The sequence below is a fragment of the Populus euphratica genome, unplaced genomic scaffold (assembly GCF_000495115.2).
Source record: "Populus euphratica unplaced genomic scaffold, PopEup_1.0 scaffold31.1, whole genome shotgun sequence".
NCBI lineage: Eukaryota > Viridiplantae > Streptophyta > Magnoliopsida > Malpighiales > Salicaceae > Populus > Populus euphratica.
Window position 1 is genome coordinate 4,184,858 of NW_011499850.1, and position 26,973 is coordinate 4,211,830.

Here is a 26,973-nt window from a genome sequence, read left to right on the forward strand (position 1 = left end):
ACGTGCTTGAAGAACGGTGGAGGAGCAGCTGCACAGTGGCCGCCCCAGCCACGTCCCCTCCCCTGTATTTTGCCTATAAAAGCAAGGGAGACAGCAAGTGAAAAAAAGAGCCAGACACGAAGAGAGGGAGAAAAAGAAAGAGAGAAGGAAACCAAACACGAGAGAGAGGAGAAGAGAAAACAGAGAGCAAAAAAACAAAAAAAAAACAGAGAAGAAGAAGGAGAAAATTGTGAAAAACCGAGGAGAGAAAGAGAAGAAAAACACAGCAAAACACCGACCACCGTGTCTCTGCCGCCAGCAACACCGCCCCGACACCAATCCCAGGTAATCTCCGGTTACCCTATCTCTTTATTCTTTCGGTCTGCATTAGCATGCAGAACGTGAATTAATTCACATTCTGCAGCAAATGAGGGGGGGCCGGGTCCGGCCCAACCCACTAATCTGGGCTGAGTCCGACCCATTTCTTTAAAACTTAGCTGGTTACTGCACACGGGTCATTGTTTGTACAGTAACCAACCCATTTGGTTTTGGGCCGAGTCCGGCCCATTTCTTTAAAACTTAGCTGGTCACTGTACACGGGTCACTGTTTGTGCAGTAACCAACCCATTTGGTTTTGGGCTGGGTCCGGCCCATTAAAAAAATAATTAATTTTTTTTATATTTTTTATATATTTTTTTCCTTTTTATTATTTATGCTTTTTTACTTAGTATTGGTCTATATTTTATGTCAAAAAAAAAATACAAATATGGTATTAAAAATACCCGAGTTTTTTTTATCAACTAAAAAATAATTTTAAAATAAAAAATATATATTTTTATGCATACGGCCAAGTGTCTCAAAGCTACAAAAATAAAAAAAAATCATATTGTATTTTTCATACATCAAAAATAATATTTTAGCATGCATTTTGGCTTTAATAATCAGTTTATTAAAGTCAAGAGAACATTGGCCAAAATATCAAAAATAATAAGAAATTTTTTTGTTTTGTTTAGTATCAGGGATTATGAGGTTATACGTAACACGTATTCTTGATTTTAAAAGTTTATTTGGTTTTACTAACGATATAGAACAACTAGGTTTTACCCGATAAGATAAAGATCTCCTTACAAAGGAGGACTTTTCTTAAACCTTAGATACACATATAATTAGATACCACAACATGATTTCATATTTTATCAGACAAAACAATGCAGTCTACCTTAGGTAGGGCGTAGTTGGGGTGCTAATACCTTCTCTTTACGCAACCAGTCTCCGTACCCGATCTCTAAAGACCAGTTAGGGTTCCTAATTACCAGAATATTAAGTGGCGACTCCCATTCAATTTTTTCACTGATAAGAGACAAGAATTCCTTATCTCTTCATATCTTGCTAGAAATACACTACATCTCATCGTTAGCATGGATGGTGGATGATTGTCGCGATACCACACATGCAACATCTATAATGCTATGTTGTGAATGAGTGGTTATAGTATGAAGAGCTGAAGTAGAGAAATTGGGAATAAACTTGTTTGTTGAAGAGTGAGAGGCATCACGGCAGAGAGTTTGTGTAGCTTTATGTAGAGTATGTTGTGAATGAGTAACCATAGAGTGAGAAGCTAAACTTGGTTGTTCCTGTTACTGCTGAGTAGTTAAGGTGTGGTGATCGGAGGGAACAGGAATAAAATATCCTGTTGCAGATGGGAAGTATCGTGACAAAGATTGTGTGAAATTGTAAAGAAATCAAGCATTATCAACAAAAAATGAAAAGCAAAAGAAATAGCACCGTTTAATTGTAAAGAAATCAAGCATGATGAACAAAAAATGAAAACCAAAAGAAATTACACCGTTTATGTGAATATTACAATGGTAAAAAAAAAAAGCAAAAAGAAATATAACGTTCATGAACAGGAAAACACGTGCTATTCACGTTATCATGGTATGGAAATCAATTTCAATGCTAAAATTAAATTGAAAAGACAAGAGATACAAGTGGATCGCTCCACATAATTTGATAAATGGAGTTATTATAAATACACTGACCAACTTTAAGCTGACACCCACTTGTAATCTTTCACAATTATTTATCCTAGTTTTTTTTGTTAACAATATAGGCAAGTAGTGCGGCATAACATGTTTTTTAAAAATTATAGAATTTTTAATTTTAAATTATTTTTTAAAGTATTTTTGAATTGTTACGATGTATTAATATTAAAAATAATTTTTTTAAAATATTATTTTAATATATTTTAAATAAAAAATATTTTTAAAAATAATTTTTATCACACTTTCAAAAAAATATTTATTATTAAAGTGAAAATTAACCACTAATACAATTATCAATGTCTTATTTGGGAACACGATTGGAATTGTATTGACTAATAATTTGAATTTGTTTATCTTAAAATTATTATTTTTTATACTTTGGATCAGTTTGAAGTGGTGATATAAAAAATATTTTTTTAAAAATAAAATAAATATTATTTTGATGAATTTTTAAGTAAAAAATAATTTAAAAAATAATTATTATTATATTCTTAAGCATCATTAAAAAAAATACATTTGTTTTTACGGTAAAAATCATGCTTTAAAAAATTTTAAAATTTATTTTTTTGTTTAAAAATATTTTTTTTATGTTTTTGGATTGATATAATAATGTAAAAAATAATTTTTTTTAAAAATATATTTATTTTAATAGAATTCTAAATAAAAATATTTTGAAAAATAATTGATATTACACTTCTAATCATCATCTAAGAATGTGTTTATTTTTAAGGTAGTAATTATATTTCATAAAATTTTTAAAAAAATTATTTCAAGTTTTTTTATATATTTTTAAATAATTTTTATATGATATTTTTTAATATATATATATATTTATATATTCTTTTATAAGAACTTTTGTTTTAGAAAAGCAAATATAAAACGCTACCTAATGAGATAAGGTCAGACAGCGAACCAATCACCGCCTACTCCCAAATCAGTTGGCTCGCCTACTTTTATCGCAAAAGTCCATATCCTCCAATGACAACCCGCCCCCACGCACTATCCTCTACATTTCAAATTTTGGTACGCCCTGTAGCCGTTACATCGCTCTCTCCCTTCGCTCCACCTCTAGGGTTTCTCTACCTCAGCAGTCCCCATGCCCTTCCTCCGACATCGCCGCCTCCGCTGCTACTCTCTCCTCCTCATCCACCGCAAATTCCTCTCCACAACTTCCTCACAGCCATTGTACCTCCTACTCTCCTTCGCAACATACATGATATGGGGCTCCAACACTTCCTCGGCAAAACCTTAATTTCCACTGGCCTCGCCTCTCCCTTCCTCCTCTCTCCCTTCACCAGCAACAAACCCCGCAAATTCCTTTAACTCAAACCAATCCAAACTGGTTTCCCTTCCGATTCCCATTTCGTCTTTTCTAAACTCGCCTCCCCCTCTTCACACCACTCCTCTGCTCTCTCTCTCTCTCTTTGCCCCAAATCCCGTCCTCAATTCATCCTTCTTTGTTGCTAATTCCCTCTTGTGCGACGAATCTAAGACCAAGGTTCAGAATTTAGGGATTTATAATTTGAATTTTAGTGAGGAGAGCAGATTTGTGAAAGATGGGTTTCATGTGGTTTCGGAGTTAGTTTGTGAAACCTTGTATGCATGGAAGGGGGCTGTTTCGCCGCACTTGGAGGCAGAGAAGGAGAATGAAGTAGTGGAGGATTCTTTAGTGCTGGATACTTTAGAGAAGTCCTTGGGAAAAGTAGAGATTAGAAAGGAGGGAATGGGTGTTTTTTGTGTGGTTAAGACTGCTGGTGGGGTTGCAAGTCCGGTTCCGTCTGGGACCTTGCAATGCGACTTGTACCGGTATGTGGTCATTTGTCTCCTGTTATTGAATGTTAATTGTTTATTGCTGGTTATAGGATTACCTCACATTTGGTTATTAATTTGGGATTCAGAATTTTGTTCGATGTTTTACAAGATGTCCTTGATTCTATGTTGACTTCTAATGAAACTTGTGATTGAAGGCTGCACTTTCTTGATTTTATTTTTACATGTTAATCTTACTCACCAGTAAAGCAAACTTGTGGGCTTTTTTTTCTATTTGTTCCATAAAGATCTAAGGTAACCTTGAGAATTGGTTTGGTAGTAATGTAACTAAACGAAAGATCTAAGGTAACCTTGAGAACTGGTTTGGTAGTAATGTAACTAAACGAGAGGTGGAAAATAGCAAAACAATCATAGCAATGAAACTAAGCACTTGCTACGCTGCTTTTCTAAGGGAGAGGGAGTAAGATCTCGAATTCAAGCCCTGCTGTTACCGACCAAAGAACCATAAAAAGAAGTACCCAACAACAAGTTGGCAGTGAATATGAATATCTTGCTTGATGATTGTGCCTGTTCTCTGCCTAGGAACCTGAATGTATGTTATACTTGTTCATTTGAGGTCCGTGCTTTTGAAAAAAGTAACAAGAATTTAAGTTTTTGGCATATGGTATGTGCATTTGGTGTATCACAGAGAATACGTGATAGGATGGGAGGAATGAAAAGAATTTATATAAGTAACCATTCCATTTTGGCAGTTGAATTGTGCATCTTTTTAATCTTACAGGATACATGGAAGAACAGCATGTAGGAACTGAATTTTTGAAGTCAAACAAACTAATTTGGGACTAAAACTTAGTCGAGTTGATTGTGCTCCTTTTTTGTCCCACAGATAATGTGAACTAGATAGGACATGATTAAAGGAAGCTTTTTTTTCCCCTTCTTTCTGTCTGTTCCTTTTGAGTTTCTTGTTACATGGAAGAAATGAACCAGGTTTAGTAAGATCTGTGCATTTTGTGGAAATGAATTTAGCACTTATGGTATCACTGTGATAACATGGATGCAGAATTGCATATTTCAGTTATCTTGCAAAAGGAAAGCCTTAAATATATTCCAAGTCCAACAGTCACTCAACAGCACTAAAAATGTTGACAGTGGTTTACAAAGATGTATAAAAAATATTACTATTCTCCTTCGTCAATTCATTTCTTTTCCATATATGTTGTCAGGCCTTTTCGCTTACCTGCTGTTCTTATGGGAGATGGGAGGTTAGGTGGTGTTTCTGGAACCATTTCAGCTTACGATAGTACTTTAAAACTTTGAGGGTATGATATTGTTGCTGTTGTTTTAGAAGATCATGGCCTTGTTAATGAGGTGCCATTATTGTTATATTTGCAAAATAGGTAATTTTAATCATTCTTCTTTTGCTAAACTAGATAATTTTAAATCAGTAATTTCTCAACGGCAGTCTTGTTATCAATAATTGAGATATCACTCTGTCTATTTAATTTGTTTTTGTTCCCGTTTCCTCTTGTATTTTCCTAGGCTTCCTGTAATTGTGCTTCCACCTGTGCCACAAGATTTGTTAAATGATTGGTGGAATGGTTTGGTGATTATTAGTGGGATACAAGAGTCTTTCAAAGGTTTAAGGGGCCAAGATAGTGTTGTGTATTAACGAGGCTTAAATGGAAAACAGGAACTTTAGAGAGAGGCTCGAAAGGAAAGAGTAGACAATTTTAATAAGAGAGGATGTTGTGGAGAAAACGGATGTAGAAATACTGAAAAAGATCATGGTTATGTGCTATTATCCAAAAAGGATATGTCTTAAGGGTGCATGGAGAGCACACCAAACTAAGGTGATATAGTGAGAGAAAATGACATTAGAAAGAGAAGCTACTAAGAGAAATGAATGGTAAGAAGTCTTCAAATGAGGTAATGGATGGGCTACTTGATTGTTAGGATTGTGACAAGTGCATAGCATATTGAAAGGCTAGATGGGTGCCACGTGTTTAGAAGGGATATGCGTTTAATATTCTTAGATCTTATTAAGAAATGTTAAGGGTGATCCTGGACCACCCTCATGAGTGCTATTGCAAATCTACCAAGCCAAATATCGAAGCATCCCTATCCCATTCGGCCTAATGGCTAGTCAAGGCCCTGCTACCTTGCCTTTAATTAGCCCTGTGTACCCTGAGCCCTATCAGTTAATCCAAGTAGTGTGCAACTGAATAGGCTTATTGATGTAGGACAAGATGAATAAAATCTCTAAATCAAACCAAGAGAATAGAAATGAAAATCACCAACAAGAGAGACACTTGATCTTGAAGGGATCAAACCAAGAGAGACTCACTTGATTTTTTATTTTGAAGCAATATAAGAGAGACACCCTTACTCTTGAAAGTAAAACACCATTTATTTTATTCAACCCTAAACAATTCAATAATGAATGTGCAGGTAGCACCAAACCAGCTAAAATAGGAAAACCAAGTCAGTCTTAATTCTAGAAGGAAACTAAAATCCTAAATAAATACCAATATTTCTAAATAATAAATTTGAGACTAGTGATACAATATCAAAATTCCTAAATAAACACAAACCAATTCCCATTGTTGTCCTTCATTCTTCTCACTTGTGTAGCTTTATCTGTAAGAAAACTTTTTTTATTATTATTAATATGGGTGTTCAAGCCAACTTGCACATACTTCGACGAATCTCACGGGTTTTGGAATTAACGACCATGTAAACCTCCAATAATCTTGAGGTTTGTGGGACTCGAACTAATGACCTTTAGGGAGCAAACTCAGGGCCTGACTAATTGAGTCACACCTCTCAAAGTTTATCTGCAAGAAAACTTGAATTAAAGGGTTAATGGACAAAGCCTATATATTTATAGTATCTCCTTTCATGAGAGAATTTTTTTAGATTAAATATAAAATTAATTAGGTCAGGGAAATGTAGTTGTTCACAAGGAGTTTCTATTCTTGAACAAGACATTTCTTAGGGAAGGAAGATATAGGAAAACATCTTACATGTGGGGAAAAGAAATTTACAAGTTATAGTTGCAAAGCAAGTGGGATGAGGGCACGTATTAGACTTTACTCCAATATCAAAGGGAGACATAGGGTTGATTTTTGTTTTCCTCGCCATTCATTCACAAATAAAAGTAGGAATTTTAGAGAGAGATGGAGCAAAGTTAGAGAGAAAAAAGTAGAGCGTTTGAATTTGAAGGTCTCAAAGAGAAGGGGTTGCATCTGAGTTTAGGACCTGAGAGGGGGCAAAAGCTTTTGAAAGAACCAAGTATTTAGAACAGAAAAGGAGGCATCCTGAGATACTGGTCTTCTTATCCTTACTTTGCAGCACTACTTGCTCATTGATGATGCTCTATACTACAGATGTTCCGAGGTGTCTTTATTTATTGTTGAATGCAAAGGGCTGGTTATTATTGGCCAACAATGACCATAGATGCATTACTACTTCAGAGCTTGCACCAAATTCTCATCATTGTTGGGCTCCGAGGAGTGCCATTTTTTGAGGAGCATGGGTGATTGGCATCATCCATATAGTGCCATTTACCCCCACCCCCATACACCCTTGAAGAAATCCTATATCTACAATTAGCGCACACATGATTTTGGCATATGGTTTAGGCTCAGTAGATGAAATATGTTTTAGTGCATTATATGCCATTTCCTTTTTCAGTTTTTTCCCTTTCTTTCAGCAGTATCTGTTTGTATATTATAAGAAATCCTACAAAAGCCTTTGATAAGATAGGCCGGATTGTCTTAGTATAGCCTACTTGTCTCTTGTATACGATATCTATTAGAAATCTAAAGCATAATTCTTTACGTGCTTGACTTTCGGGATGAGGTTTCTTTTATTCAGTTGCTGTAACTTAGGTTTGGTTTTATTTCAGGTACTTGCTCTTAAAGGATCCTACCATGGTGACACTTTGGGTGCAATGGAAGCACAAGCGCCATCACCTTGTACAGGCTTCCTCCCGCAGCCATGGAAGGAAATGCTTTGGTCTGATATGCTCATCTATGATGAATAAAAGCTATTTTAATTCATAAGTATCAATTTTTGGAGCTATGCTTTACTAATTGGTGCTCTTACACCTCTGAGTTTCATTGATGTTGAAACCATTCGTTTAGGATTGAAAAATTATTGGGTGATTAGCCAAATGGAAGTGGCTGTCTCAAAACAAGGTTTAGTCCTTATAAAAATACTCGAGAATGTGTTGCACATCATGTTTTTTTTTAAATTTAATGTTTTTATAAAAAAATTAATATTTTTATATATTTTGGATTGTTTTAATACGTTGATTTTTAAAATAATTTTTAAAAAAATAAAAAAAAATTATTTTAATACATTTTATCATAAAAAGTTCTTTAAAGGGTAATTGCAATCACTTTAAAAAAATACACAATACACGTAATGTTTAAAAAAATTGTTAATTTTTAATAAAATTGTTAATTGGATTGGCATAGCAAGCTAATTTAAAACACAATCAACTCGGGAATAGGCTAATTCAAGTTGAAAAAAAATAAAAGAATAATAAACTTGGATTTTAATATTGGGTTTACCCCTGTAAAACTTGATTCTTAGCTTCATTTTTTTGTTTAGATAATGTTGTTTTTATCATGAGATTAAACTCTGTTGGCCGGTGATTTATTCTATTTTGTGTCAGTTTCTAGAACTATCTTCTATAAGCATAATGAAAGAAAATTCGATTGTTTAAAATTTTATTTTAAAGTTGTTTTATTAAATTTCCAGTAAATGTATTCAATTTTTCAACAACATGATAAGAAAATTTTATATTGGAAGAAAGCAAAACCAACAGCTATGGTTACAATTTTCAAACAACACTAATTTGCTTTTAAGTTTTTTTACCACTGATTTTTTTATGATTTTGGAAAAAAAAAAAAAAAAGTCTCCAGTTTTCTATTAATAAAAAATGAAGAAAAATAAAAAAAGAAATGGGGGCCACATTATTTATTGATTAATGTTGTCCAAGAAAACTTGGCCCATTTTATCTCCAAAGCAACGCATGCAACATATAAAGTATAAAAGAAGCAAATGACGTCTGTAGGAGTGACGTCACTCGAGCGATAAAATACACGTTGATGTGACGTGGCAGGGATCACCTGAACCTTTTAAAATCGCACTATAGAAGCCTCTCACGGACGATAACAAAACTGAAGCAACAATCCAATGATGCACAGTACACTCTAGAAGCTTGAAAATATCAACCGGCAAATTATATTTCAGCCCCTGTATATTCTTCATTCTTTCACCTAGATTCCTATATTTTGTTAATTATTATTCATGTTGCTTACAAAATAAAATAAAAAATTACCTTGATTATCCTATAATTTAGTTTTTTTTACTTGCTTATTATATTTTGAAAAATTACAGTATACATCATGAATAAAAATTTTATTTGCTCGTAACATTCTAAATTCTCGCTTTGGTATAAAAAAGAGTTAGTAAAAATATTTAATTATTTACATGATTGATTTTATTTTGCATTTAATGATAAAATAACTCTTGAAATATTAATATTACAGTTAAACCATCAGACCAGCATTCTACAAATTGAAAAAAAAACAAAACTCGGTGTTTCATTAAACAACATTAAATTGTGGACAATCTTAATTGCCGGGTCCTGTTTTTTGATTGGTGCCATCAGGTGTAGTCCATTTTAAAAAACTCTGCCAAATCCTCCCTCGTCAATTAATTAAATATCCTCCTGTTTTGCTCCAGAACCAATCAATTAAATGAAATCCGTAAAATTCCTTTCTTTATATAAGGGAGAACTAAAGCATCATCAAAATCCTAGAAATTTGTGGCTACGGTATTAAAAACTATAATTTTAACACCAAGATTTGGATTCTGAATTTTAATTAAGTTATTAAATTAATTGAATTAATTTTTAAAAAAAATTAAAATAATATTATTTTAATAAAAAACAAAAATCAACAAGTTTATAAATAAGTCATCAGGTAAGCTCGCAGAGTCAAATTAGGTTTTTTTCCCTGATTTTTTTAACTTGATTTAATTTCAATTTCGAATGAACTAAATTTTATATCAACATATTTAGCTATACCAAATTTCAAAATTATATTCAAAATCTCCTCAACTCATGTTGGAGGAGAATAAACTGTGCGAGAAATTGATCTATAACAATAAATCTTGTATTTGATTTGACAATATGGTTCACAAAAAGAGAATTGTCACTCCAATGTAAAGAAGGTTAATCATGTATCGTTGGATTGATATTTTAAGTATATATAAATGAGAGTAATTTGAGTATTTTTTTATATTTGAGAATTTATATTGATTTTCTCATATTAAATAGGATGATTGAGAAATTCAAACATTAAATTAATTTTCTTATTGGAGGAAGTTGGTAGATTCAATTTAAAGATAATCTTCAACTAGTTTTGTGATGTTTTTTGTTTGAGAAATAAATTTGATTTTTCTATAGAATTACAACAATATATGCCTGAAAATTTGTTGTTTTCTTTCTTCTTTTTTTAGAAAATCTTTATTATGCGTTGAAATTCTTTATTCTTTTAAACAATATTTAAAGATATAAAGAATTGTATTTTATATTTTTACAATCATAAATTAATTTGAAAATAATCTAAATTTACGATAACGGTAAAATAAAGGGAAAATGGATTAAAAATACAAACTACTTTACAATTGAGAAAAATGTGACATTCTAGAAAACTATAATGAGAGGTGTAATATATAGAGGGTAATATAATATAGGTAACGCAATTAAATATGATTTTTCTTAAAAGATAAACAATAAAAATGAATTCCAGTATTGAAAAAAATAGCCATGAAAATGATTAAATTTATGGGTAATATATATATATACACACACACACCCATAAATTTTCTTGACAAAAAGCAACGCAATCTTGCAAATATAATGTTGAAACCTAAAAAAATAAGAATAATATTTTAAAAGAAAAGGAAAAGATATGATTAACAATATTACTCAAACTTAATTAACGCAACAAATTTATAAAAGTTATACACATAATTAAATCTGTCCACGTCATTGTATGATTAATATATTATTAATTATTTCTTTCCATAATTCTGATATAATAAATAACCATGTCAGCCCTAAAATACAAGTCATTACGTGAAACTCCGACAGTGGTTTTATATAAATCCACCAGCACAGATCTTAAATAAAACTCTTTAGTTTAGAAAGTTGCATAATCCACCACTGTCTTGGGAAGAGCGAGAGTCATGTGATTCAAAATTTTAAGATTTATTAAATTCTTGATATAATATTAGTTTAAAAGTTTAACCTACAATAATTTTATATTAACTCATTGATACAGCACATGGCTCTTTAGAATAATATAAATGTACAAAAGTGTCATGTGACTAGCTACTATACTTAAATTAAAAAAAAAAAACTTTAACCCATGTGGGTTTTTCATCATAGTAGTGGACATGATTTGCTGTTAATTCCTATAATAAAATTAGTTTTTTATACAGAGTTAAAAAAAAAAGAGTGTAATGATATAAAGAATATTTTGGTCTTTGCAATTCGTCCATTAGTAATTAAAAGGTTGTTTAGTGATATGGTGGTATTTTTTTTTTTTGCATAATGAAAATATGATTTTATTCCTAAATTTAACAACTTCTTAAGTCGTTGCCTAAAAATTATTTAGTCTTTTCAAAAACATCAAAATAGTTTAAATATTTATTTACATTGAGTTGTTAAGGGAGGGGTTTTTTTTTGTACTTTGAAATACAACAAAAATATTTTATACCATTCAAAAAATCAAAACTAAAAAACATATTTAGAGGTTTTTGTGTACTTTCATTATGATTTTTTTTTTAATTTTTAGATTCATGAAGGGTATTCAAATATTTTTATATTAAAAAATAATTATTTTATTTTAAAAAGATGTTAGAACATCACATTTACTCAATAGTAAATGGATGTTGTCTATAATTTTTGAATAGTATATACAAACACATTAAATGACCAAACACGTCTTTCTGTCATGTCATTTGATATGCCATTATATCTTCTTTTCTATGAGGTGGTGTATATCAGCGTTTTATGATTGATTTTTCGTTGGAGGTTATTTCTTTTGTTTTTCTTTTTTGTTTTCAAAGAAGATGCATTTTTGTCTTCTTTTCATTGAATTTGTCATTTTCAGCCTTTTTGTTTTTTTATAGTTTTTATTATCCCTTGTCATATTATAAAATTTCAGTTGTTTTCAATTTAGTCATTAAATTATAATTTATTTTATATATATATATATATTAATTTAGTCTTTGTTTTTTTTTTTTTGATTTTTTTCCCTTCAGTTTTTTTGTTGAAATTTTGTTAGTTTTTAATTTCATTATTCAATCAAAATTTATGTTTTTCTATTGTTTTTAATTTAGACCTCATTGTTTTTTTTATTTATTTTTGTTAAATTTTAATTTTTTTAAATTAGCCATCAAATTTAAAATTTTTTAATCCCTTCTAATTTATCTTTTATTTTAATTTTCTCGCCTATTTTTTAATCACAATTTTTGTGTGGTTTTTTTTCTTTCTATATATTCATCTTTCAACTCTTGATTTGATGGGAATGGATTTTAGAGCTTTTTCATTTGTAATACTTTCAATTTATTGACATGGATAACGAATTTGATAAGTTCAACAGTTTGGTTTTTTTTTTTCCAATGTCCTTTGCAATTTTAACATTCTTTATTATTTTTTTAAATTAGTTTTATGATTATTTTTAATTTATTCTCGGTCAATTTATCTTGATGTTATAGTGACCATGAGTTTTGCAGATCTTTTTTGAATAATATTTTTTGAAAATAATTTTTTGTATTTAATTTTTAAATAATTCCTTATATTTTTTACAAGTGAGCTTTATTTTATAAATAAATATTTATTCTCAAATACTATTTCTTATATGTTTGGTACTGCATGATAATTTCCATTTCATATTTGTTTTTTGTTTCTACTATCTTTTATTAATTTTAATTAAGTAAATCTAGTAGATATAAATAAATAAATATCTTAATTTACAGAATCAAATATATTGGTGTATATTTATCTCTAAATCTTTTTAATTTTTCTTTTAATTATTAATATTTTTTATTTATTTACATAAATAATTATTTATTTATTTAATTAGATATTTACACGTAACCTTTTGATTTATATTTTGAATTCATTTAGAAAATAACTTGCATAACTAGAGTTTTTTTTTTAAAAAATTACAGCCCCAACACTTGTTCAAATAGCGAGTTTATATATATAAGTGTAAAATTTACTAAAAAAAAAAGAAAAGATTTTAATTCACAACATTGCAGGCATGGTTTGGAAGGAAAGAAATAGAGGAAATTAATAAAATGAAAGAAGAAAGACGAAGAAAGTGGATTTTCACTTCCACTAGGTTTAAAAAAATGAGGTGGAAATACCAAAAATAATATCAAAGGGGAAAATCATAAAATAATAAGGGCTACATATACTTTAACAAAAATAGACCACTCATACGAAAAGTCATCCCAGTGACGTCATTGGATTAGAATAATAAGGATTACAGCAGTGCATAGAGTACGTGACCATTCTCTCTGCTGTGGCTTAAGTACGAGTCACCAAAGAAGACCAACATACTAGCAAAACAAAACAATACCCCCAAAATTCGGGTAAACTACATTTCTATCCTTATAGATTCATTAATTACCACTTTTGACTTTTAATTTATAATTTCTCAACACTAGTCCTATAGCCTTAAGATGTTTTTCAATTTCACTCTTTGTTACTAATAACTACTGAAAAAATTGTTCATATTTTTTTAAAATTCTATCTCGTTTCTTCCTATCAAATCCCCATAAAATGCTATAAATATAGAGAAAATGAAAAAAAAATTGAATAAGTAGAATATTCAAAGACTAAGGTAACATTGAATCTTCCTGACTAGAAGAATAATACTGGAAAATCTTAAACTCCAGGGATAATAGGTGGATTCAATGAATCTATAGGGGTGAAAAAGAAACACCATTCAAATTGCTATAAAAAAAAAAAGGAAAAATGCACAGAAAGAAAAAGGTCCATTTCAATCTGAAGTACTTTATTTATGTGTATTTACTTATTTAAATTAATCAACAGTACTCTATGTTTTAGTTTTTCTCGATATAACCTTTTTTTTTTGGGTTTTTGCTCTCACCAAACACGGATCATTTTATTTTCGCAGTCCAAAATTATCTGTCAGGTTCTCTTTGCCGCTATAATTACTTTTTCAGTTGCAAAATCTGTTGGGTTTGCGTGAAAATTAGAGGAAAAATCACTGACTTTTCTACTTTGTCTTTTGCAGTCGTTATCGTTGGTTTCTAAATTTGGATTTGTGTGTGTTTTTCTGGTGGAAATTGAGCTAGATTACTGTGGTAGTGTGGATCTGTCTGATTAGTTAGGATTTTTGATTGATTGATAGCGTGAAATTGTAAGTGGTGTTTTGCAGATTTAAGTAGAAGAAGAAGAAGAAGAAGGGGTTAGGGTTTTGAGACATGCATACTAGGTATATGGAGAGAACTAATAGCATGGCTAGAAGGAAAAGGGGCTTAGAAGGTGGTGGAGCAGAGGAGGAGGAGCAGCAGCAGCAGCAGCCAGAGCGTAAAAGACCTGCTTTAGCTAGGTAAATTTTAAAATATATGACTATAAATTGTGTGTTTTTTTTCTTTTGAATATTAGTTGATTTTAAATGCTAATTTAAGTAATTTTTCAGTTTAAATTTTGAAATTTGTGGTTTTAATCTAATATTGGTGTAATTGGAAAATTGTATAAATTGTTGAATTGCGTTGACTTTTTAGCTGTTCGTTTGATTACATTAAAACTTTAAACATGGGTTCTGTCCTGCTACTTTGGGTTCTATTCTGCTGGATCATTTTTTGACCTGATTATCTCTCAAAGTTGTCAGCATAGCTGTATATTTGGATGCTTGAAATGGTGGTCAAGATTGAAAGATGCGAAAGCCTATTGACCTGGTGTTTTTTTTTTTTTTCTCCTGAGAATTGGTTAGTAAATCTTCTAAGCTGGATTAACAAAATCTAGGGTGTGAGTGGGTTAATCTTTCTCTTCCACTAAAGTTCAACGAAGCTTGAAATATGATTTCTGTTTAGCCTTTTCTTTGATTGACATGGAGTGGATTGAAAGGGAAACCAAAACCAATTACCTTCACTTTTATGTTCATTGGAAGATTCCGGACACAGTATCCTCTTATGCACTGTTCCCTGCAATAAATAGTTACTGAAAGTATCTGATCTGTTCTCCTTTGGGCATGCATTTTCAGCAAATTTAGAATTTTCCTGAAGCTTGCCAAGACATTCATGAGCTGTCAACACTAACCTTATGGACCGATTTCAACCCTAGTTTACATATATACTTAACCATATAGATCTTGTTGCATGCTAATCTCATGGGTCATGACTTGTTTAATAGAGACCAGTAAAACCTTTATTCCCTTGGACTAACAGAACTAGAATTAAATAAAGAGAATCATGAGTAAAACCACACGCTAAGTACATTATCTTGTGTATTTCACAATGAACAGATTTTTGGATGCCCATGCATCGTGGTTTCTAGGATGACTGATGTTGGAATTGCACATTGGTAAATACCAATGGTACTTAAATGGAGGCATGCCACAAAGGAGTGTCATCTCTAAATGCTTTTTACCTCATCTAACCAAAATCTTTCTCGAATAAATTGAACTTTTTTGTTTTGAAATTGAAGTACATTTCTTGAGAGCAGCTTCCTATTATTTATTTTCATTGGTTGCTATATGTGATTACCAGGAAACATGATAAATCTAAAGTATCTCATTGCATGACATTCCCTTTGAGTTGGATTTTAATGTAAATTCATATGCTTTCCGCAGTGTAATTGTAGAAGCTCTCAAGGTGGATAGTCTACAGAAGCTCTGCTCATCGTTGGAACCAATTCTTCGTAGAGTTGTAAGATTTATAACCTTTAGTTTTTGTACTTTGCATCTGGGGTGGCAGATAAATATGATTCAAAATGCAGAGGCAGAGAAATCAAATCCGAGTTTAGGGTTTGGATTTTGATCAGGAGAATTTGATAAAGTCCCAGGTCTACACTAGAGTTTCTAAAATCACTACCAGGATCACAGGAATCACATTGGAGATAAGATGCATCACATTGATCGTGTGCTATCTTGTCTCACTCACAATGCATCAAGGCTGTTTCCCTGAAAGAGATAAGATGCAGCTGAGGTGCCACAACAGCAGCAGAACATTACCTCTTACAAATAAGAAAGCAAACCTCATCCTGCAAAAATTGATTCTTGATCACTCAAGCTCCTAAATTCTCTGCATTAGTCATTCTGCTTGAGTACTGTTTTTCTTTTCTTTTCTTTTTTTCCTTATGAAATTTTGAAGGTCTTGTAGCAGCAGAATAATTGAATTAGAGTTACCATCATTGACCCTAATAGCCAGGGAGTTTCCTTCCAGCTATAGATCCTAGTCAATGGGCACCTCTAGGACAACTTTGATTCCTCAGCTATTATTGGCTTCTTACTGCAGTGTTGCTATTTATGCCAAACAGGTAAGTGAGGAAGTGGAGCGTGCTTTAGCAAAGATAGGTCCTGCTAGACAGATTGGAAGGTAAACTATATCTTTGACCATTCTTTGGTTGAAGTTCATTTTGTGATGTATGAGTTATATTTTTTGAATTTCGAGCCAAAATTTTATGATTTTCTTCTTCATTTTTCATTTTTGACTAAACTTGTACTTAGTAATAGGAAAATCAACTGTTGGTGTTGGAAATGGAATCATGTCTTGTATATGTGACTTACATGTGAGTTCTTGTTAAAAAGGTGATGCACTGAAATCTCTGGTGGTTTTATGTTTTCAAGTCTTGTTTGTTGACTAACAAAGCATGTACACTATTTAATATATTAGCAGAATTGTTGGTATTGAATTGATTGCAAAATTTTGATGATGTCATGAATGCAGCAAATTTATCTTGTTTGTAAAATTTGGTAGATACAACTTTTGTGTTTTAGTTACTCTAATGTATAAGCAACGACCGCTGTGTCCTTTTCATTTTCTGTAAGAATTAAGAATGTATGGTTTCATCCTTAGGGGTGGTTTATTATTCTTATGTGTGACAGGTCTTCCCCGAAGCGAATTGAAGGCCCAGATGGAAGGAACTTGCAGTTGCACTTTAGGTCTAGGTTGTCTCTTCCCCTTTTCACAGGAGGAAAAGTAGAGGGGGAGCAGGGTGCTGCAATCCATGTTGTTTTGGTTGATGCGAGCACTGGACATGTTGTAACTTCTGGCACAGAAGCCTTTGTTAAACTAGATGTTGTAGTTCTTGAAGGTGATTTCAACAATGAAGCTGATGAAGGCTGGACACAAGAAGAATTTGAAAGCCATGTTGTAAAAGAGCGTGAAGGAAAGAGACCATTGTTGACTGGAGACTTGCAAGTAACACTTAAAGAAGGGGTGGGATCTTTGGGAGATCTCACATTTACGGATAACTCAAGTTGGATAAGGAGCAGGAAGTTCAGGCTTGGCTTGAAGGTTGCTTCTGGGTATTCTGAGGGCATACACATTCGTGAGGCCAAGACAGAAGCTTTTACTGTTAAAGACCATAGAGGGGAATGTTAGTTCATGGCTTTGCTCTTCATTATTTTTCCTGTTCTAACTCTTCTTGAATATGAATTTTTTTTTCCGCAATTGACAGTGTACAAGAAACACTATCCACCTGCACTGGATGATGATGTATGGAGATTGGAGAAAATTGGCAAGGATGGTTCATTCCACAAGAGGCTAAATAATCAAGGAATATTTAAAGTTGAAGACTTCCTTCGTCTTGCAGTTAAAGATCCTCAGAAATTACGGAATGTAAGTGAGACTGAGACTTGGTTATTGAATTATGAATTATACTCTTTGTACCTACCTACTAATATAGAAAGTTGTTGGATGTAGATTCTGGGAAGTGGCATGTCAAATAAGATGTGGGATGCTCTCTTGGAGCATGCAAAGACTTGCGTTCTTAGCGGAAAACTATATGTTTATTATCCTGACAATTCAAGAAATGTTGGTGCTGTCTTCAACAACATCTATGAGCTGAATGGCCTTATTTCAGAGGAACAGTATTATGCAGCCAATTCCCTTTCCGATGAGCAAAAGGTTGGCCTCATCATGCATTCTCCTTTTTTATTTTTTTAATTAAAAAAAATAGAATGTCTTGTTTCATGTTTCCATATTTGTTAGGAGCAGTATATGAACACATTGCTTGACAGCCTTCATATAGTACTATCAACCCTAGTTTCAATCATAGTTCCCCCTTTTAAATTCCATTTACTTACTTGTCCTCTTGCTTTTACCATGGCAAATATATGTAAAACTGCAAGTTGAGAACGACTCAATTTTTGAGCTTGGAATATCTTGTTATAGTACTTGATATTATTTTACACCTCTAACTTATGTTTTCTATCTTGCATGGTTTTCCAAATTAAACATTTTCAGTTCAAATGTGTGCCTTATGACTTTGTTTATGGATTCTGGAAAACCCAGAACTGGTCAGCCAGTTCCTCTACTGTTTTAGCTTTGTGCTGTTTTCTCTATTCTTGAGACTTTTGTAATACCTGGGGTATGCTCCTCGTATCTTGTACATTTTTTGGATTTATACAATGTAACCTTTTCCAAAAACAGGTAGGAATCACTGTGAATGGCAGTATAATGAAGTTATTCTCATATATCAAATGCCCCCAAACTTCTTCTCTCATTGTCATACTCTTTTTTCTTGTCCCAGATAACAATTTGCTAATGCCTTGTCTGATTTTTTTTGTCCCTCCTGAAGTAATGTTTCCTTGATAGCTCATGATTCTGGTCTTGTGAGTAACATACATTTCCAAAATCATTAGCTAGCATTTTCTGTACATGCTAAGTATGTTTTTTGTTGAAAAGAAAAGAAAAGAAAGAAAAGTGAGTACTTTGCATGTCATAAATATAAGGTTCTCTCCAGTCTATCTACAAGCCTATCATTAGACTCCAAAATATTTTGTGTAAAATCAGATTTATTAGACATGAAGAAGAGTAATTAGTAATTAGTTCTTTCTGGCAAGGGCTGCTCTTCACTGCTGTTTTGATTACCTCACTTGAAATAATTTCGCTCATTGAAAATTAATTCCAGATCTATGTGGATACATTGGTGAAGAAAGCATATGACAATTGGGATATGGTCATTGAGTATGATGGCAAGTCACTTCTGAACTTCAATCAAAACAGGAGGGTAAGTGTATCCCAAAATGAACATCAGATCAATCAAATAGGTTACTCTAATCCTTCAGGCCACCAAGTGCAATTACCACGCTTGCCAGGTTCAATTCCAACTGAGCAGTCTTCTGTTCATTCAGCCCTACAAGCAGGAGGTAACTGCTATCAGCTGCAGATGTCAAATCAGAAAATCATGTTTTAATTGGTAACTCAATTGTTTACTGTTTTCTCATCATTGGGTTCTGATTTTCTGGCAACAGGGTACAATGATAATTTGGTATCGGGATACCCAATGCAGTCACAGCTTGTAAATCCTGATTCCCGCACACAGCTCGGCAGCAACTCATTTGCACCACATGAACAACTGATCAGCAATCCTCAACAACTCCTAAGCACTAGAAATGATAATAGTGCTGTTGGCCTGGCCCTTGGTCCTCCACAGTCATCTACCTCAGGTTTTCAAACAATTGGTTCTTCCATGCAGCCAGCTAATCTTAATCCTTTTGATGACTGGACCAACAACCGAGACAAGAGTGCTGATGAATTCTTTTCAGAGGAAGAGATTCGTGTACGAAGTCATGAGATGCTTGAGAATGAAGATATGCAACACTTGCTCCGACTCTTCAGTATGGGGGGCCATGCCAATGTACCTGAAGATGGCTTTTCTTACCCACCTTACATGGCATCTCCTATGCCAAATTATGACGAGGACCGCTCACGTCCAGGTAAAGCTGTTGTGGGATGGTTGAAGATCAAGGCAGCAATGAGATGGGGGTTCTTTATTAGGAAGAAAGCTGCTGAGAGGCGAGCACAGCTTGTTGAGCTGGATGATGATGATGAATAGATAGGTTTTAATGTCAAGCCTCATGATCCATGAATTATTATGGTGTATGTCTAGGACTGCATGGAATTGTTGGGTTTGGAAGTCTTGAAAGCCCAGTTGCTCTGGGTTTGATGCCGGCATCCAAGAACCTTTTTGTACAGTCACCTGTACAGTAAGTTGCTTTGTTACTTCTTAGTTGCTACCCTGCAAGATGGTTCTCTGATCATATCATCATTCTGTGAATGATAGATGAGTTTGAGTTCACAAGGGGTGTGCGTGTGTTTCTAAGTTGAACACCCCTTCCATTCTTGTTGACTGCTTAGGGGAACATGTCTAGTAGTAGAAGCAAGTATGACTTCATATGTTGTATCTGCAAGTGACTGTAAGGGATGGTCCAAATGGTCCGTACTTTGTTAACCTTCAACTTGAGTTGCTTCTTTCCAGTCTTCTTATGTCATGATTTGTGAACTGCCTTTTGCTTCTTTCCAGCTATGGTTTCCTCTTTTATTTACTGCCAGAATGATCGGTTCTACTGTTCAATTGCGCTTGACTTGTTAACCACCACCCTTTTTGACACTCTTGTTTTGCTGTGCTCCCTTGACGGCCTCTGTTATGGGACAAACATGCATCTTCTGATCGATCATCAGTCATCCAAAATTCGTCCGCAAACCAGTGGGCTATGGTGGTGGCACCTTCCTGCTGTTGATTTCGCACTTATCTATCATTCCGTCACTTTTGATCAGCTATCTTGGTTGTGCACAACGCGTTTCCTGGCCGTGATAAACGGAATCACAGCTACGTCAGCATCAGCGTCTGGTGGAAACGGAATCACAGCTACGTCAGCGTCAGCGTATGGTGGCAGCGGAACTTTCTGTATCTTTAGGCCCTGTACCTGCTAGTGTTTATCATCTTCACTAGATTCATAGGAGCATGGGGCCTGAAGCTGGAGAAATTATAAGTATCAAAAAGCTGCCACCATCATCCATTCTCTTGGTCTTACAGTATCCATGGATTGGAATGTTATAATTGAAAACGTCAGGTGAACAACCCTTGCTTATCATCACATCAATAATAACAACCTGCCTTGCCAATTTTCTTGAGCAATCTAGCAGCTACAGTGGTTTCTCTAATCTTACACATACCATTGATAATCGTATAATTATAAGCACTGTAGATTAGGTTTATATCCTCGTGCCACCATGCCATTAAAGAAATCCACAACTTGAGCAATTTTACCCTCTATACAAAGCCCATCGATCGAGGTACAAAAGGTCACAACAATAGGTTCAGAACCAGTTTAATGATTTTGGTCAAAAAAGAATACCCAAAATCGACAGGGTGTAAGTTGCAGAAGCAATTGATCAAGATGTTAAAAGTATAGATATGAACTTTGATTTGCAGCAATTCAATTTGTCTGGAAAAAGAAAGCACGGTTCAGTGATGTTTCATTCTAACGAGAGCTTACAATAACTTAGTAAATTCGACAATAGAAGGCAAATGATTAAAAGTGTGATTGAAGGAAGACAAGGCATCATCAATGTTTCTAAACGAGCAATCCTTTTGCCTCTTGCTACCTACTACTACTAATAGTGGAAGCATGAAGCCATAAAATCATACTCATTTTGATTTGTCTTCGTTGAGAATGAAACCCAACAAAAATGAAACTCATCACGATTTTAGTAGCAAGGAGAAAGCTGGGAATCTTTCTTTACTTTCATCGAAATAACGGATTCATATTACATTAAAAACAATTGATTGATGAAAAAGAATTAAAGAATTGCAGTTACAAAAAATAATTGAATATCTTATGTGGCAAAACTTGGACAGGTAATGCAAGGACGTCTTCTTTCTAGGACATGCTGCATTCCGGAGGTAGACCTTGGGGGAATCTATTGACATCTTTGCAGTAATTGTATACCATGTAATTCTCCCGGACCCATTTCAACCTCTCCTGCCTTGTTGAATCAAGCTCCTCCGAGAACCAAGCATTCGAGGTGGAGGCGGGAGGAGAAGTGGTTGTGCCACAAGAAGATGCCCCATTAGACAAAACACAAGCTTCGGCATTGAAATTTCTATAAGAAGCGGTGAAAGGAGCTAGGGCCCAGTCTGTCTTGACCAAGCCACCTCTTGTAGCCCAGTCATCAGCATTCCATAGACTCGAGTAAATCCTCATCGGCTGGTTTTTTGGAAAGGGAACCCCCATGGACTCCAGGTTCTTGAACTCTCGAATTGGAGTGCCATCCACAGAGAAGCTGGAGCAGAGGAAAGGTAACAAAATTAGTAACACAGCATGTATTAATGTTGTACACGGAGCAGGATTGAAGATTGATGCTTACACAATGCGCTGTGGATTCCAAAGAATGGAATACGTGTGGAAATCAGCAGTTGGGTCAAACCAAAGATAGAATTGCTGCTCTCTGTTGCCTTTGCCTTGGCTAAACACGTTAGTGTGCAGGATGTAAGGATCACCGCTCAAATTCCCCAGGAATTCAAAATCTATCTCATCCCACGCAGACCCTTTTGAGGACAGCTGCATATTCATGTGACAAAAAACATGTTTACGGTTAGTCACATATAATGATTGTTTTGGGCCTTATTTGAGGCAAGCAATCAAGTTCACTTACATAATAAGCAGTGACAGTGCCTGCAGAGTTGCCAGGGACAAGCTTGAGTTGCATGTCAATCTTTCCGAACAGATACTCCTTCCTGGATTGAAATCCAGAGCCAGAGGCCTTGTCAAGGTTGAGAGTGAGGAGCTCGCCGTTGCTGAGGATCTTAGCACGACCATCTCCCCAGGTAATATCAAAATCGTTGTAGAAGTTGCTTGCTGAAGCAACCGTCAAAGAGGCCACAAGAAGAGCTGCAAGCGGCACAAGCACAGTACTCAAAGAAGCCATCGGCTATTATGAAACGATTGATGCCAAGGATGATATAAAGTTTTGCAAAGCTCGGAGGTGGGATTGTCAAGGAGATAGCCTGGTTGGTTTTTATACTTGAGGAAATGGAAGTCCAAGAAAGGCAAGGGAAGTTTCGGACGCTCAGCTTAGCTGTGGACAGTGTGTTTGGGGGCTGGACAAGTGTTAGAAATTTGCTGTACAAAAAGACACAACATTTCACCTACATCGACGAGCCAGCCAATCAATAATCGCACGCGTTTTGGCCTGACGGATACTTGCGCTTTCCCATTAGATCCAGCGTCCCAAACAGTACGGGGCTCCACACCTGACCCATATTTGCATAAATAAATAAATAAATATATAAAAAGTGAATCCACCATGCACAGCAGCACAGGTCGCCTCTCTCTCCTAAATAATTAATGAGATGTCATTTTTATCCTTGACTATTTTAGATGTTTATACCAGCTGTCTTCAGTTTTTGTTTATTATATTTCTAAACAAAAAACTATATTTTTTTGTTGAAAAAAATTAGATTAATACAAAAATATATTTCTAAATTATCTTATTTTAATAGAATTTAGATTATTACCTTTCATTAAAAATAAAGAGTAAATTTCTCATTGTGAACAAAATCAAGTATCTTTATCTTTGGTTATTTCTTTTATTTTAAATTTTATTTAGATTGACATATCTTTCTAATATATATAATTTATTTTTATTTGAATTGATGTATGTGTCATATAGATAATAATAAAAATTAACATTTTTTACTGTTAAAAAATGCATTAACATATTTTTTGCATTAAATTTCTTTTTTTATATGCTACCGTAAGTTTTATGGACTAGAAAAAAAAATTAATTTTTTTTTAGAATGAAAACTTAAAAAAAAAACCACTTTGAAAACATGATTTATATTGGGGAGCATTCCATCCTAGTTAATACATTTTTTTTTAATTTGGAAAATATTTAATAATGGAAAAATCAAAATAGATTTTTTCTGCACTTGAAAAATTATTTATAATCAATAGTCATGATCCCCCATCCTCTGACATAGAGGGGCAACATTTGTCCAAAACTAAAATATGAATGACATAATTGACTAAATTAAAAGTGAAAGTATTAAATCCCCGTGAGAGCTCAATGTTTCAAAACGCAAAACCACAGCATTTTTTTTTTAATTGGATTGGGTAAGAATGTTTTTAGATTGTGTTTGATTAATATTTAAAACAAATTTAGTTCGAGGGATAGACACAAAAAGCATATAATAAATCTATTTTAAAAATATTTTAATTACTTATTTCAAAACAAAAAATACTGAGGGACACATCCATGTTATTTTCATTATCCTTGTGTCATTTATCTCAAAGCAACAACTATGTATTATTTTAGTATAACCATTAAATATTTAATGCAACTTCAAACTAAATTCCTCTTTTTTATATATTTTATTGATTTGCATTAGTATTTTGTGTGTTGTCAAATGGACCACTCACATATTTCATTGTTCTACTTTTAACTCTCTTTTTTTATTTATTTAATATCACCTCTCCACTCTTTTTAGTTGATTAGGTCTATTTACTCATGCAATTTTCGTAATGTCGTCTCTTATCATGATTCGATCAATTCTACTATAAGTGCAACGTGTGTATATATATATTTGTATTACTTTTATATTATACATTTTAATGTGTTTTAAGTTTATTAACAATTATTTTAATGGTTTGGCATGCCTAAGATATTTCATAAATTGCTAAAAAAAATAAAAAATTATATATTTTATATTTTAAACCTTTACTTCTTATGACATGTTTTTCATCGAGCTAGAGTTTCAAAATTAAAATGGGAAATCATTTAAGTTAAAATATACATATCAAGTTTTTCAAAAAAATATTATTAACATAAATTCGAGTTTATTTGAATCTCTAGATAAACTTGCAAAATTAAGCTTGAATTCTCCTTGCAATATCATTATCTATTCAAGCACTAAATTTTCAATATAAATATCTTGAACTTTAAATATTAAAATTAGAAATTTTTATGAAAGATTTTAGGTTAGAAAAAATCTTTTTAAATACAAAAATCTTCATACAACCTCTAAGGCAAGTTTTATATCTTTATTTGGTGGAAAATTGATAATTAAAAATCTTATTATTAAGAGGAAATCTTAATAAGATTAAAGAGATTTTCTCTATAGCTTTTAATATTTTATTATTTAGACTTGATATCTTATCATAAAAGTTACCTATTGAAATACAAATAAATAAAAGATCGTTCATGAAGGATCATTCTTGGTTAAAATTCCTTGAGAATGAGCAAATAATTCTTGAGTTGGTTCAAAAGAAATAGAATCCATCTTTATTATAAGTTGTGAGAAGTAATGTTGTCTATATAATTTTTTTACATTCAAGTACTTATTCACCCTTGTTTTAAATTTAAACTATTAATTTTTATTCATGTTAATTGAATTGGTTGAGATAACATATATATACTTTCTAATTTCTTTCAATTCATAATTGATTTTTGGGATATAAATAAGAAGCAAATAAATTAATTTGATTACTGCAACTTTAATTTTAATTTATTATAGAGAAATAAGTCAAGTTACAAATATTTCAAGTTTTAAACGGTTGCTTGGAATAAATTTTACATTTTTTTGCTTCTAAAGCTACTGTCGAGTGAATGAAAATTACTTTTCAATATTAAATTTGCTTAATGGTAAAAAATTGATTAAAAAATATTTTCTAATTAATTCATTGATAATCTCCTTGATTCTATTTAGCTTCAAGGGATATCAAAATTATTTGTTTGAATTGAAATAATATTTATTTTGTCTTCATGATTAACAAATTTATAAAAATGAATATATAAATTTTTGAACTGAGTTAATGATATATTGATTTATCATTTTTATCTTTAGAATTTTATTTCTTTAATTTTGCATTCATTTACTCCTATATTTCAACATCTTATAGGAAGACTTGATATTTTTTTTATCTGTTCTGATTTATTATAAATTATTATTTTTTTAATAGTAAAGCCAATATTAAATTTTGAAGTTTTTTGAAACCAACACGTAGACACATTTCATATATATAAAATTCTGAAAAAATAAATAAAAAACAAAGAAAAAATTGAAAAATAAGATTTTTGAGATTCATAAAAATTGAAAAATAAAGAAATATTGATCTAAAATAAAAAATAAAATAAAATTTCAGAACTTGTTTTTGTTAATATTTGTTTTAATGAAAAAAATTAAAAAAATTAATTTGAAAATATAAAACCCACCATTTATAAAAGAAAAGAAGAAAAAGGGGTTAAGAATATAGATAGAAAAGAAAATAAAAGTTTCCCTTTATTAAAAGTAAACAGAAAAGGAAAATGAAAGTAAAACAATAAATAGAGGTGACTTAAATATTAATATTTTTTTCTTTTATGACAAATTAATATTTAAAACACTCCACTTTATCTAAAGGATTATCTATCTTTCCTTTCCATTTTCAATCAAATATTTTGTAGAACTCTTAGCATTATGATTTTGATCTATTCTTGAATTTATTATTTTCTTTTTTTCTTTTTTTTTTAAAAGATTTCGAGCATAACATTTTATTATTATTACAGGTGTCCTCGTTAATGAAATTTTTTTTTGATGGAACCATGATAAATGAATTGCATCAAGAATATTTCTCAAGTTAAGGGACTTAATCAATTAAAAAAGAGAAAGAGAAGACATATTAGTATATGATTAATCTATAGTCCAATTCTAGATCATTGTTAAAATTATTAAACAACGTTCAACATTTTATTATTCCAAACCAAGTATCAATATAGTGATTTTTTTCTTGACATTACCCTTGTATTAGGATAAACAACCAAACCTGATGTCAAATAAAAATATCATAAAAGGATAAATAAAAAATAAAAATAAAAATATTTAAATATAGAAAAAAACATTGTAGAATATTATATATTCAAAAATAAAAAAAACATTGTAGAATATTATTACAATTAATAGTGTTTTTTATGTTCTTTTAATTTAATTTTAATTGTAATTGTTAGAAAATGAGGTTTTGATATCAAAATAGAATAATTTCTTTTTACTTATTTTATCAGTTTTTTGAGAAATTTTTATTTAAGAACACGATTTGTGCATCACATTTGAGTGACATGTATTAATTTTTTG

The 26,973-nt window shown here is 32.1% G+C and overlaps 3 protein-coding genes across 6 annotated transcripts; 2 read left to right on the forward strand and 1 right to left on the reverse strand.

Annotated features, from left to right (window-relative positions):
• The first annotated feature begins 2,987 nt into the window (after window positions 1-2,987).
• LOC105121291 (bifunctional dethiobiotin synthetase/7,8-diamino-pelargonic acid aminotransferase, mitochondrial) lies at window positions 2,988-8,030 on the forward strand. Its single transcript, XM_011019886.1, is given in 5 exon segments — window positions 2,988-3,256; window positions 3,259-3,431; window positions 3,433-3,830; window positions 5,018-5,113; window positions 7,702-8,030. Coding segments are annotated over 4 exon segments (801 nt in total). The 5' UTR covers window positions 2,988-3,120; the 3' UTR covers window positions 5,112-5,113; window positions 7,702-8,030.
• A 5,872-nt stretch (window positions 8,031-13,902) lies between these two features.
• Window positions 13,903-20,384, forward strand: LOC105121292 (uncharacterized). Of its 4 annotated transcripts, XM_011019889.1 has the most exons (10): window positions 13,903-14,044; window positions 14,147-14,216; window positions 14,291-14,464; window positions 15,707-15,782; window positions 16,393-16,451; window positions 16,961-17,454; window positions 17,536-17,696; window positions 17,781-17,984; window positions 18,991-19,228; window positions 19,334-20,384. In XM_011019889.1, the coding sequence occupies exons 3-10, from the start codon at window positions 14,337-14,339 to the stop codon at window positions 19,915-19,917; spliced, it is 1,944 nt and encodes a 647-aa protein (XP_011018191.1). In that variant the 5' UTR covers window positions 13,903-14,044; window positions 14,147-14,216; window positions 14,291-14,336; the 3' UTR covers window positions 19,918-20,384. The 4 variants fall into 4 exon arrangements, with proteins under 4 accessions (XP_011018191.1, XP_011018190.1, XP_011018189.1 ...); XM_011019888.1 differs by having other exon boundaries at window positions 13,904-14,044; window positions 14,147-14,464; XM_011019887.1 differs by lacking the exon at window positions 14,147-14,216 and having other exon boundaries at window positions 13,904-14,044.
• Window positions 20,385-21,551: 1,167 nt separating this feature from the next.
• Window positions 21,552-22,870, reverse strand: LOC105121293 (probable xyloglucan endotransglucosylase/hydrolase protein 23). Its single transcript, XM_011019891.1, has 3 exons — window positions 22,521-22,870; window positions 22,233-22,426; window positions 21,552-22,148 (listed from the first exon to the last, which is right to left on the reverse strand). Exons 1-3 carry the CDS (start codon window positions 22,791-22,793, stop codon window positions 21,746-21,748), a joined length of 870 nt encoding a protein of 289 aa, XP_011018193.1. The 5' UTR covers window positions 22,794-22,870; the 3' UTR covers window positions 21,552-21,745.
• Window positions 22,871-26,973: the final 4,103 nt, after the last annotated feature.